The sequence below is a fragment of the Mobula hypostoma genome, chromosome 2 (genome assembly GCF_963921235.1).
Source record: "Mobula hypostoma chromosome 2, sMobHyp1.1, whole genome shotgun sequence".
NCBI lineage: Eukaryota > Metazoa > Chordata > Chondrichthyes > Myliobatiformes > Myliobatidae > Mobula > Mobula hypostoma.
In genome coordinates this window covers 177,433,050-177,446,393 of record NC_086098.1, presented here as the reverse complement: position 1 = coordinate 177,446,393, position 13,344 = coordinate 177,433,050, and the positions used below count along the sequence as shown (strand labels likewise).

The following is a 13,344-nucleotide window of genomic DNA, read 5'->3' as shown; positions in this document are numbered from 1 at the left end:
TTTTAATTGTAATTTAAACTTTTAATTAATTATGTATTGCAATATGCTATTGCTGCAAAACAACAAATTTCACGACGTATGCCAGTAATATTAAACCTGATTTTAAGCTATAGATTTCTGGTCCAAGGCACAATCATAATAATATTTGTAGAAATGAAGGGACTGGAAATACCCAGAAGGTCAGGTAGCACTGCCGGAGAGAGACACATATTTAATATTTCAGGTCTCCGACCTTTCATCAGAACCTTTCCACGCGTTATTTTAATTCCCCTTATTGCATCCTAGATGTTCCCACTTCTCTGAGCTACGCAATATCAAACAGTCGGCTCTTGTATTTCCAGTCCTCGGATCCGATTTGTAATGTATCCCAAGTAACAGGGTGCCTTTGTTTACAGGCGTACGTAGAGCTTAATGCTTCCAGCGTGAAAAAAAAGTTGTAAATATGCGGCGTGTGGTATGCTTGCAACGTATCCCCTGTCCGCCGTGGGCACTTCGACTTTGGACATGCCTCCTTGTTGAAGATGATGTCGGAGGGGAGGAAGAAGCGAGGGAATTAGCGGGGACTTGGGCTGAGATGTGCTTGCCGTGGTGATGCAAGGCTGGGAGACGGCGAGCCGAGAAGTGCGGCAGTCATTGTTTGGAGGTGGAGGCGAGGGGGGAAGGGTGTAAAAGTCTCGCATTTGTGTATCCTGGGGCCGTATGGAGTGTGAGTCCGGCCTTTTGAGTAAAATGCAGAGTGCATACAACAAAAGCTGCGCACCGGGAAGACGAAACCTTCAGAGAGGAAGCAGTTTTTGCTAAATACATCGGATGCAGAACGACAAAAAGGTGGAAAAAAATCTGAGATTTTCAGCCGGTTTGGTTAGAAGGCACTGAATGTGATGTCGACAAGACGCTACCATAACTTCCGGACCGTCGCATTTTTTTAATTGCGAGTGGTGCAGTTTTTTTTGTAATCAGTAACTACGGGGACTGGGAGCGAGGTGGGAAGAAGGAGAAGGAAGCCGCAAAGGAGCGGGGGGGTTGGAAAGCGGCGCATGCAACAGCGAAGAGCTCAAGTCTTTGTGGAGGTTCCTCGCCCCTGTCCGCGGAACAATAGAATTGACCCTGAAAGGGGAAGGATTGTCACTCTTCCTTCCAGACCCTCGGGGGCTTTTACCGTCCAAATCCTCCCTGTGCATTAAAGGAGTGCGGGGGCGCGCACACACGCGGACGCGGAATTTTTTTTCACACACATTTATAAGGAAAGGGACATGGCTGTTGCAGGAGGGTTATTCCACCATGGGATGCCACAACTCGACCACGGGATCCAGAGCGAAACCCAGATCGCGGAGCTGTGCAGAAGTTTAGAGGTGGGCACCGTCATCACTCTGTACTTCTCTAAAAAGTCGCAGAGGCCGGAGAGAAGAACCCTTCAGGTGAAGCTGGAGACCCGGCAGATAATCTGGAGCCGGGGTCCCGAAAAAGTGGAAGGAGAAAGTAAGTTGCTTATCGTTACGCATTAACTTTGAGGATCCTAACTCTAGGACTCGTTTAAAACCCCCGCCTCCCAGTTTCAAAATGTTCACAGAGACGGAGGTAAAACAGAAAAGGTTAGAAATACGCTGCAGTTCGGACAGCAACTGCGGAAAGAGAAGCCGTTTATGTTTCAGAGAACAGATTTGGTCAATCAATGGTAATGTAGTATGGGGAAGGGAAATGGCAGAAATGTGCAGCAAGCTGGTCAGTTTCCCAGAATCCGGTTTAATATCACTTAATATGTTATGAAATTTGTTGTTTTGCAGCAATAGATTGCGATAAATAATAATAAACTTTAGATTGTAATAAGAAATAAATAAATAACAGGAGTAAAAATAGTGAGGTTGTGTACGTGGATTAATTGTCCATTCAGAGATCTGATGGCAGAGGGAAGAAGCTACTCTTGAAATGTTGAGTGTGGAAAGAGAGACAGTTTATGTTTCAGCGAACAGATTTGGTGAATCGGTAGCAATGTCTGGGTCAGGGAACTGCCAGAAATGCACAGCAAGTTGGTCAGCATCTGTGGAGGGAGGAAAGTTGGTGGTGGCATCCGTTAGTCTCGCGAGACCATGGATCTGCGCCTGGAAAGTCTTGCTTCAGTCTGCGTTAGAGCAGCGTCTGTTGTGGCTGTAGAGTCCCACATGGGAGTGACAGTCTCGGCTGCAGTTACTGGTCTGGTAACCATTCCATCAGAAGGGGTTTTGATGAAAGGACACCATTCTGGAATGTTGGCTTTGTGTCTCCCTCCACACACTGCAAAGCAAAAGAATACTCAGAGCAGATGGAAAATAAGTGTTGGACCTGATTTTGAAACCCTGGGTCATGGTTGGCTTGGGATTTTCAATTATAATTCCCATGTTGTTCCCTATTACATGGAAGTCCGTGCATCTTGAAACGTTGGTGCCTGGTATATTTTAGGTTCCGTTTAGGTACAATGATTGGAGGTGTTTAATTACACGTTGTGCAAACCTGGAATACATTTCCTTGAGGAAGTTGAAAGAATATCTGATCAAGGTGTGTGAAACAGCTACAAAGGAATTTATTAAACTTGAATCTGAAAAGCTATTTTTGTGGCCAGTGATTATTGTCAAGGGGCTATGATCTTTAGAAGTTAGTGAGGCCATAGAGGAATGATATTAGGAAGTGTTATTTTAGACCCAAGAGTGGCTGCAGAAGCTGGAAATCCAGAGCAACACGCTGAAAATGCTGGAGGAACTTAGCAGGTCAGGCAGCATCTATGGAGAGGAATAAACAGTCGATGTTTCAGGCCAAGTCCCCTCATCAAGACTGGAGAGGAAGGGGGAAAGAGCCAGGATAAGGAGGTGGTGAGAGGGGAAGGACTACAAACTGTCAGGTGACAGGTGACACCAGGTGAATGGGAAGGGAGATGAAGCGAGAAGCAAGAGGTGATAGATGGAAAAGGTAAAGGGCTGAAGAAGGAATCCGATAGGCGAGCAGAGTGGACCATGGGAAAAAGAGTAGGAGAAGGTGTACCAGAGGGAGATGATGGGCAGATGAGGAGAAGACAAGAGGTGAGTGGGGACCCATGAAAGGGAATGGAAAAAGAAAAAAGTGAGGGGGAGTGGGAAGTTGGAAATCGATACTTATGCTATCAGACAGATATGAGGTGTTGCTCCTCAAACCTGAGAATGCCCTCATTATGGCAGTAGAGGAGGCCATGGACTGACATGTCAGAATGGGAGTGGGAGGTAAAAGTAAAATGGGTGAGGCGACCACATGCCTAGACTGGGAATGAGATGTTTTCCCTGAAGTTTATGTTGGAGCTTGTTGTAAAGGTTAAGAGAACACACAATCTTTTACCAACCTGCAATGTTTTTAGAATTTAGGGAGTCAGTGCAGAAGCAGGCCCTTTGAGCTACTGAGTCTGTTCCAGCCATCAAGCACCCATTGACATTGATCCCACTCTGTCAGCCCCAGTGTCCCAGCAACTCCCACACATCCTACCCCTCACTGGCACTCTTCAGTGGCCAGTTAACCTACAGACCTGCAAAAGTTTGGGGAGTGAGGGAAAACCAGAATGCGCTTAGGAAAGCCCCACAGTCACAGGCGAAGGTGCAGACTCAGCCCAGAAGGCACCTGAGTTCAATATAAAGCAGTGGCCAATTGGCAGGAGGCGAAGGGTGGGAATAAAGGGAGCCTTGTCTGGTTGGCTGCCGGTGACTACTGGTGGTTCACAAAATCAGTATTGGGACTAATTCTTTTTACGCTATATGTAAATAATTTGGATGATGGAATTGGTGGCTTTGCTGCAAAGTTTGCAGACGATATGAAGATGGGTGGAGGGGCAGGTAGTTTTAAGGAAGTAGAGAGGCTAATTCCCTCAATACAAAAATCGGTGGCGCAAAGGGTCCTTGAATGGATTCCCTACCTAAAGGTTAATTAGCAGGTTGAGTCTATGCTGAAGAAGGCAAATGGAATGTTAGTTAGCATGCATTTCAAGAGGACTAGAATATAAGAGAAAGGATGTAATGCTCAGACTTTATAAAGCACTGTTGAGGCCTCACTTGGAGTATTGTGAGCAGTTTTTGGGCCCCTTTTCTTAGAAAGGATGTGCTCAAACTGGAGAGGCTCCAAGGAGGTTTACAAAAATGATCCCAAGGATTGAATGGCTTGTCAAATAAAGAGCGTTTGATAGCTCTGGGCCTGTATGCACTGGAATTTAGAGGAATGAGGGGTGACCTCTTTGAAACCTATCGATTGGTGAAAGGCCTGGATCGAGTGTTTGTGGAGAGGATGTATCCTATGGTGAAAGAATCTAAGATCAGAGGACACAGCCTCAGAATAGGGGGGTGTCTTTTTAGAATAGAGATGAGGAGGAATTTCTCCCCGTAATCTTTGATGCCATTACTAATGATAAGTCTATCAACCTCCGTTTTAAAAATATTTAATTACTTAGCCTCCAAAGCCATCCATGGCAATGAATCCCCAGATTCACCCCCCTCCCCCCGGCTAAAGAATTTCCTCCTTATCTCTGTTCTAAAAAGTTAACAAATTTCATGTCACATGCTGATGATAATAAATCTGATTCTAATTCTAAAGGGACAGCCTTGCACCCTGTGAGGCTGTGCCCTCTGGGCCTAGACTCCCCCACTATAGGAAACATCCTCTCCACATCCACTCTATCTCAGCCATTCAATATTTAGTAGGTTTCAATGAGATTTAAACCACCTTATTATTCTAAATTCCTGTGAGTGCAAACCTAGAGCCATCAAACACTCCTCATGTGTTAAACTTTTTTCATTCCTGGGATCATTCTCATGAACCTCCTCTGGATTCTCTCCAATGCAAGCACATCTTTTTTTAGACAAGGGGCGCAAAACTGCTCACAATACTCCGAATGTAGCCTTGGCAGTACATCCTTGCTTTTGTACTCTAGTCCTCTTGAAATGGATGCTAACATTGCATTTGCCTTCCTTACTACCGACTCAGCCTGCAAGTTTGCAAGTTGACCTTAAGGGGATCCTACACGAGGTCTTGGATCATAAGCTGTGAGGCAGTGTGATAATAGAAACTTTGTCCCAAAATCTATGTGTTATGGTCAAGTTTTCATAACCACAGATTATTAGGTAAGCAAGTGATATGATCAAAAGCACATCAGTAAGAGCGGAATTTTGGCTGTGAAATGCTTGTTTTTAAAGACGATTCTGTGTATAAAGACCTTTTCAAACCTTGAGCACTCAAGGAATTTGACAGCCAAAGAAATGTTTTATTAGTAATTTTTAGTATACCAGTTCTGTACGAGCAGTGTGGTGGTAGTGACCAAGTGGCGCCTCTGATATTCTCTGGCTTGGAACATGAAGATAAGTTGTCTGCTTGAACTTGAAATGATGTCCTTGGCTCACCTATGTGAGACAACAGGAATGGATACTCTTGGAGCCTCCAATGGTATTTGGTCTGTTAATCTGGTCTGTTCATTGAGTAGGACAAATAACTACGATTTTTTTAGTGGTGCTGCTGACTGAGATGTGGCTGACATCTGCCTGGTGATTGAGGGGGCAGAATGGTTTTATTTCTGTCGTATGTACTGAACCATTTTCCCTTGCTTCTGATGCATTGGTTAGAATTGAATGGATGAAGATGTGTCCCATTTGCAACATTTTGTACGGATTCTTGTTCCTTGGCATTGAAGACAAGCCGCTCCACTTGGCTTTAGTGGCTTCCGATATACCTGATAACAATATGAGACATAGGAGCAGGACTAGGCCGTTTGGCCCATCGAGTCTGTTCTGTCATTTTATCATGGCTGATCCAATTTTTCTCTCTGCCCCAATCTCCTTCATGCCCTGACCAATCAAGAATCTATCAACCTGTACCTCAAAAATAAAGACTTGGCTTCCACAGCTGCTTGTGGCAAGGAAGGCTACAGGTTCACCACTCTCTGGATAAAGAAATTCCTCCTCGTCTCCATTCTAAAAGGACACCCCTCTGTGTGCTCTGGTCTTAGACTCTCACCATAGGAAACATCCTGTCCAGATCCATTCTATCAAGGCCTTTGACCATTCAAAAGTTTCAATGATGAGACCATTGTGGGAACTGCTGTGAAACAGATTTCTGGACTGGTTCACTGTTCTTTCTGTGGCTGGGAGGAGACAATATATCATGTATTTATAGAGTGTATTGCTGGTGAGTGGTGTAGTAGCAGCCACACTAGACTTCGAGGTGAGTGGTCTGGGTTTGACCCAGCCTGCTCCTTGCACGCTTTCCATCCGAGCTGGGTTGAGCACCAAGCTAGCAATTTGGCCTCTCAAAAAAAAAAGTCAAAATGCTAAAGAAATGACAATTGCCTCCCAATGTGCCACAAGGTGTGGAGAGGAACAATGATATGGAGTGTGAGTGCTTGCAGCCCCTGTTTGAGTATCTGAAGGGGCTGCTCCTCAAGTTCTGGTTGCACTTCAGCCCTGCACTTCTGATCTACGGTCCCCTAGTCAGGGGATCGTCTGGTAGCCTTGATCCTGGGCCTGGCCAAGCTGGCCATTCACAGGTCCAGGCGATGGGGAGTTGACAGCTCTGCCTGAGCTGCATATTTGCCCCTTCTCCAGGGTTATGTCTATGCTTGGGTGTACTTGGGGAGAGAGCATACAGTCTCCGTGGGCACAGCGGGGAAGTTCTGAGAATGGTGGCTCTGCAAGGGCTTGTAGGCGTAAGCTTTCGTATGTTTGTGGTAAAAAACATAACTGTGGATTACCCATGGATAGGGTAGAAAGTTCCTTGCTGGGTGGGTGGTGTGAGAGGTAGAAAGCTACTTCAAAGTTCAAAGTAAATTCGTTATCAAAGTATCGATATTTCACTATATACTACCATGAGATTAATTTCCTTGCGGGGATTTACAGGAAAGTAATGATGCATAATGGGAAAAAAAAGGTACATAAATAAAGACTGACATGTACAAAATAGGACAAATTGTGCAAGTAAAAAATATGAATAATTCTGTGAAAATGAGTTGTCGATTCTTTGAAAGCAAGTCTGTAGGTAACGGAATTAGTTCAGGACTGTTGATTGTTACACTTCGGTACACAAGTATAAAGGAGAACAAAATGATTGTTACTCCAGATCCAATGCAGCATGAGAAAATACAATATGCATGAGTTCAGAGTTATGATGAGTGAAGTTATCCGCGCCAGTTCAGGAGCCTGATCGTCAGAGGATAATAACTGTTCCTGAACCTGGCGGTGTGGGACCTGTGGTAGCAGTAAGAAGAGAGCATGGCCTGGAGGGTAGGTGAACTTGATGATGGACGCTGCTTTCTTGTGGCAACACTCCATGTAAATGTGCTCAGTGGTGGGAAGGGCTTTGCCTGTGATGGAGTGGGCTGAATCTGCTTCTGCTGCCTAATCAGGGCTTCTCGGCTATGAGAACCTGCAGAATACTATTGATCAAGCACTCTTCAGCATGGCTCATTTCAAATGCCATTTCCGATTAAAGTGTCATGCAGAGAAGTGCCTTTTTCCCTTTATACTCACAGACCTGTGGCTGTAATGAAAACTTCCCTCATTTAGCTCTGGATTTTTCTTATTTCATTTGAAGTGGGTTTTTTTCCTCTGTGCTGTGCACATCACTGCGGAAGTCTAGCATTTATCGACCACTTACCATTAATTTTATTTACTGGTGCACATCAAGGGTCTGTTAAGGAATCATAACCAGACACGGGAGCAATCGAGCATCTTCAATGGAACAAGAAACAAAGTTAACTTTACAGTTCTAAAACCCTTCTTGCCTGACCCATAGAGTGTTTCTCGCATTTCCTGTTTTTATTTCCAATGTGTCTTCTTCGTTTTGATTTCCATTGAAGTTAAGAGTCAGCCATGTTGACAGGTCTGAAGTTACGTCCAGGCAAAAATATGTAAGGATGGCAGGTTTCCCCGTTTTTAATAGAAATAGTTGCGTGCTTGCATTGATTCGGTAGTAGAATTTTAATCTGAATTTATTAGTGTAAGTTTATCATATTGTCACATAGGATATTGTGTCAGGAGGTGCAGAAGCCTTAGGTCCCACGTCACCAAGTTCAGAAACAGTTATTACCCTCCAATCATCAGGCTCCTGAACCAGCAGGGATAACTTCACTCACCCCAACATTGAAACTGATTCCACAACCTATGGACTCAGTTTCAAAGATTCTACAACTCATGCTCGCAATATTTATTTATTTATTTATTTATTATATTTGCAGATTTTGTCATCTTTTGCACATTGGTTGTTTGCCAGTCATCGTGTGTACTTTTTAATTGATTCTATTGCATTTCTTTGTTCTATTGGGAATTCCCGCAAAAAAAAGGTAATCTGAGGTGACATATACGTACTTTGATAGTATACTTGCTTTGAACTTTTTTTGCCATTGTAGGAGTAGCCCTAACTAGATCTGTACAGATGCTCAGCATAGTATCATCAATGGATTGTGCCAACATGTCCTTTATTTTCTCCTCCAATACTGTGTGGAAATACTTATGTATTTTAATTTTATTTTAGTTATACAAATAATAATGCAAGAGATCTGCAGATGCTAGAAATTTTGAGCAACAAATACAAAATGCTGGAGGAACTTGGCAAGTCGGGCAACATCTATAGAGAGAAATAAGCAGTCATCGTTTCAGGACCTGATAAAGGGTCTTGGCCCGAAACGTCAGCTGTTTATTCCTTTCCAGGCTTGTGGTCTGACCTGCTGAGTTCCTCCAGCATTTTGTATGTGTTACCACATTACCAAATAACCTCCAACACAGCAGCATCTTTTAACAATCTGAGCACTATTTCCTATCTATGTCATTTCATTATGAATTACTGATCATCTTAAGAGTTGCATATAAAGGTGCAGCAGGAACTAAGAATGGAGTACTTGTGAAATTGTTAGCTGGGACTCACTGTGAAGCAATCCCTTTTCCAAGGTCTTTTAGTTTCTTGAGATTCATCGTGTAGATCCAGCCAGGGAGAATTTTCTCGTAATAAAATAAGCTTTGGCTTTGTAAGTTCAAGAGAGGTCGTGAGGAATCTGATGATTATACTCTCAGTGGCCACTTTATTAGATACAAGATGTTCTTAATAAAGTAGCTACTGAGTGGACGAGGGGTGATTGATAAGTTCGTGGCCTAAGGTAGAAGGAGATGAGTTATACGGCTCTCGTTACATGCACGTGCAGTTCAACGCTTTGAGTGATTATGCAGAAAGTTTGGAGTTAATAACTCATCAGGGGTGATTGATAAGTTTGTTGCCTAAAGTAGAAGGAGATGAGTTATTAACTTCAAACTTTCTGCATAATCACTCAAAGCGTTGAACTGCACGTGCATATAACGAGAGCCGTATAACTCATCTCCTTCTACCTTAGGCCACAAACTTATCAATCACCCCTGCTGTGGACACTTTCTGGAGGTCCAAGATCCGTATGTTCCACGACCGCTGGACTAAGTGTGTAAATGTAGTAGGGGACCATGTTGAAAAATAAATGTGCTAGGTTTTCTAAAATTGACTCCTTCTACCTTAGGCCACGAACTTATCAATCACCCCTGGTATGTTCCTGGTCTTCTGCTTCAACCCATCCAATTCAGGATTCAACATGTGTGTTCAGAGATGCTCTTCTGCACGCCACTGTTGTAATGTGTGGTTATTTGAGTTACCGTCACCTTCCTGTCAGCCTGAACCAGTCTGGCCATTCTCCTCTGACCTCGCTCATTAATAAGGCATTTTCGCCCACAGAACTGCCAGTATTTGGATGTTATTTTTGTTTTTTTGCACCATTCTCATGCACTCAGTCTGTGTTTACTTGTCTGATCGGGAGCGACCACCACTTTGACTCTGAGCCAAGAACATGGATGAAAGGAAAATGGTGGGTTATGGGCTGTGTAGGAGGGAGGGGTTAGATTGATCTTGGAATAAGTTCCTGTAGGTTGGCACAGCATTGTGGGCTGAAGGGCCTGTGTTCTGATCTGCATTTCATGTAGTAGCCGCAAACATTACACAGTCAATAGGAGAGCTCCTTCAGCAGATTAAAGTGGACACATTAAGTGGGCCTTTTCAGCCACATCTCATGAGTCATTTGTATTTGCCTTCTTGATCTGTTGTTTGGTGGGGAGGAAGGGATTTGAACTTGTGTTGCTGCTCGATCACAAGGCTTGTCTTCTGTATGCCGGTGCTGCTGAACTGAACAAACCCCGCTTCTGTAGATGCTGGGAATTCAGAGGGACACATGCAAACTGCAGGAGAACTCAGCAGGTCAGGCAGCATCCATGGAGGAATAGAGTTGTCACTTTGGGCCGAGTAATGTTAACTAAGTGGGTGGCAGGATGGAGATGCGTCTTTACTAAAGGAAGTGTAAGGCGCTCCGTCCCTCTGCTATCCTCAGGCAAGGTGTAGCACCTGCTTAGACCCCCACTCCCCCGATCAGGGTCCAGTGAAGCCATGGGAGCAGGTGGTGGATGCTCGTACGAGCAGCTGGTGCAGACCACAAGTCCTGGTTATGCGACCACTAACGCCAAGCAGACAATCTCTGAAGAGTATTGATAATGGCTGGGGACACCTGTCTTGTAAAGACAGCGCCCAGAAGAAGACAATGGCAAACCACTTCTGTAGAAAAATTTGCCAAGAGCAATCATGATCATGGAAAAACTATGATATCCCATGTCATACAACATATAACAAACGAATGACCGAATATTAAATATCCATTTTGCTGCTGTCGTTTTAGAACCAGGTTTGGACAGCTTTAGTCTATGGCTCAGCTGATGCAGAGCAGCAGACACCAACACACTCAGTGATTCAGGAACTGCCTCTTCCCCTCTGCTGCCAGATTTCTGAATGATCTGTGAACCCATGAGTTACTACCTCACTATTCCTCTTTCACGTTATTTATTTATTCCAAGATATGTAAATGTTACCACATGGCACCTTGAGATTCATTTTCTTGCAGGCATTTACAGGAAGATAAATAATTAGAACTATACGTAAACAAGACTGACAAACAACCAGTGTGCAAATGAAGACAAGTTATACAGATAAAAAATTAATACTCTACAGTAAGAGTCCTTGAAAGTGAGTGTGTAGGTTGTGCAATCAGTTCAGAGAGGAGGTGAGTGAAGTTATCCAACTTGGCTCAGGAGCCTGATGGTTGTAGTAATTGTATTTGTGGTAGCTTATAGTAGTTTTTAAAATTTCTGCACTGTACTGCTATCACAGAACAACAAATTTCACAACATTGATAATAAGCATGAATCTGATTCCGAAATACCCAGTTCACTCTTGGATAGAGGCTCGTTTTACCTATTACCTGCCAGGTTAGCCTCCTTTTCCTCCCACCACTTTATTGTGGCTTCCTCCCCCTTCTTTTCCTGTCCTGTTCTTTGGCCCAAAACATTGACTGTATATTTCCCTCCATAGATGCTGCCTGACCTGCTGAGTTCCTCCATCATTTTGTGTCTTTTGCTCAAGATTTCCAGCATCTGCAGATTCTCTTGTGTTTGTGAAGAGCAGCAAATTTGGAAATATTTGAGTAGATAAGATCATCAAAATAGAGGCAAAGGGGTGCATTTTGAACAGCCAGCGGGCTGAGGTGGGTGGGTGAGGTACGGTGGGGTGTGTCATTGTTTTTGAGGAGCTGAGATGTGTGATGGGTGGGTGCCAGTCAGCGGCTTACGCAAGTATTCGAGTACGGACGTGTCAAATGCTTGACAAGTAGTTTCAATAAAAGGCAAGCGTAGGTTGGGGAATGTATACATTTGACGAAGTTGTGTGATGGTATTTTTAGGCTTCAGCACATCAAGGGAACTGAATTCCAATCAGTCGAGTCATTATTGGGAGTCTGATTCAGCATCTCCTGTGTGGATAGATTCACCTTGTTTTCTACCAGCTTCCTACCACCTGATTATGTCATCCAATAAACATAAAAATATTAAATAAATGGAGGCAGATAAGTGCTATTTAATACTTACTATGGATGTATGTAACTGACTTGTCATTGGGTCTGTTTACTTCACTCACCTCAACACTAAGCTGATTCATCAACCTTTGGACTCCGTTCAATAACTCATGTACCCAGTATCTATCTGTCCGTCTGTCGTTTTTCATTGATTCTGTTGTATTTCTTTGTTCTACTGTGAATGGCTGCTAGAAAATGAATCTCAGGTTAGTATTTGATAACGTATTGCATATGTACTTTGACGGTAATTTGACTTTGACTTCTTCTGGGTGGGTTGACTAAACTCTGACACTGGATCAGAGGCTTCCATCCGTTCATGGCCAGTCTGTCGGGAGTGTGCACTGACGCCGTGGCATTTCTGCAGACAATGCAAACCAAAAGGGAAAGCTGTTTCCTGGAAGTAGAAATTTTGAGTTTAATTTGCTTTCCTTTAGCTACTTTTATTTCTCTGTCTGTGGCTATGAATGTCGTTACTGAGATCATCTCTGTTACTGATTACTTTGAGAAGGTTCCGTCAGGCTGTCTCTATCCCTTCAGTCATCTTGATGGTGTGGGCATTGCTAGTGAGACCACTGGATCCCCTATCCCTCTGTAGGCAACAAATCAGCTCAGCTGGCCGCTCTTCCACTTCTGAGACCAGTTGACAGTGAACACAATAGAATTTGACTGGAATCACTTATGTGGTCACATCAGCAAAGGGCAGCTGTTTATTCCATGATTATGTGGTATCGCCAAAGCATGATTTAGGTCCGATTGTTGATCCTTTGAACTGATTTAAAATATACATTCCTGACAGTTCCCCTTTTCTCTACATAAATAGCCATCCCTTAATTTATAAGAAAGATGGAAAATGTTTAATAAATTGAAAACTTGTGAATAGAAAAGGCTGGGTGAAATGACTTGGGTGTTTCTGTAATGTATATTCCCATGGGCAGTGCTGGCAACTGTTCATTACAGTGAAAAATATATTCAAGATATGAACCCCAAAATGTCAAAACTTATAAAGTGAGCGTTAGTAAGTCTAGGATACCTGAATCTTGTCTCCAGGATTATGTTGGTCCCTCATGAGGTTAGTGGGTGATATGATGTGTAGTGGTTAGTGTATCGCTTTACAGTGCTAACTGCATGATGCAGGTTCAATTTCCGTCGCTGTCGATAGGAAGTTTGTACCTTCTCCCCTTGACTACGTTTCCTCTAGGTGCTCCAATTTCGTCCCATGTTCCAAAGATGTACAAGCTAGGCTCAGTGGTTGGTAGGCATGCTGTGTTGGCACTGGAAGCATGGTGGCACTTGTGGCACCCTCCCTGCCCATCCTCAACGCAAAACAATATTCTCGTGAGCCTCCTCTGGACCCTCTCCAATGCCAGCACATCTTTTCTTAAATAAGGGGCCCAAAACGGCACAGAACG

At 43.7% G+C, this 13,344-nt stretch overlaps 1 protein-coding gene across 2 annotated transcripts in view; it reads left to right on the top strand.

Moving 5' to 3' along the window:
- Window positions 1–431: 431 nt before the first annotated feature.
- plcg1 (phospholipase C, gamma 1) overlaps window positions 432–13,344 on the top strand; it is a 199,421-nt gene continuing 186,508 nt past the window's right edge. Inside the window, exon 1 of one of the 2 annotated variants that reach the window (XM_063041159.1) lies at window positions 432–1,479. In XM_063041159.1, coding sequence (XP_062897229.1) covers window positions 1,254–1,479 — 226 coding nt within the window. In that variant the 5' untranslated portion in view covers window positions 432–1,253. The remainder of the gene's footprint in view (window positions 1,480–13,344) is intronic. The other variant, XM_063041158.1, reaches the window with a different exon arrangement.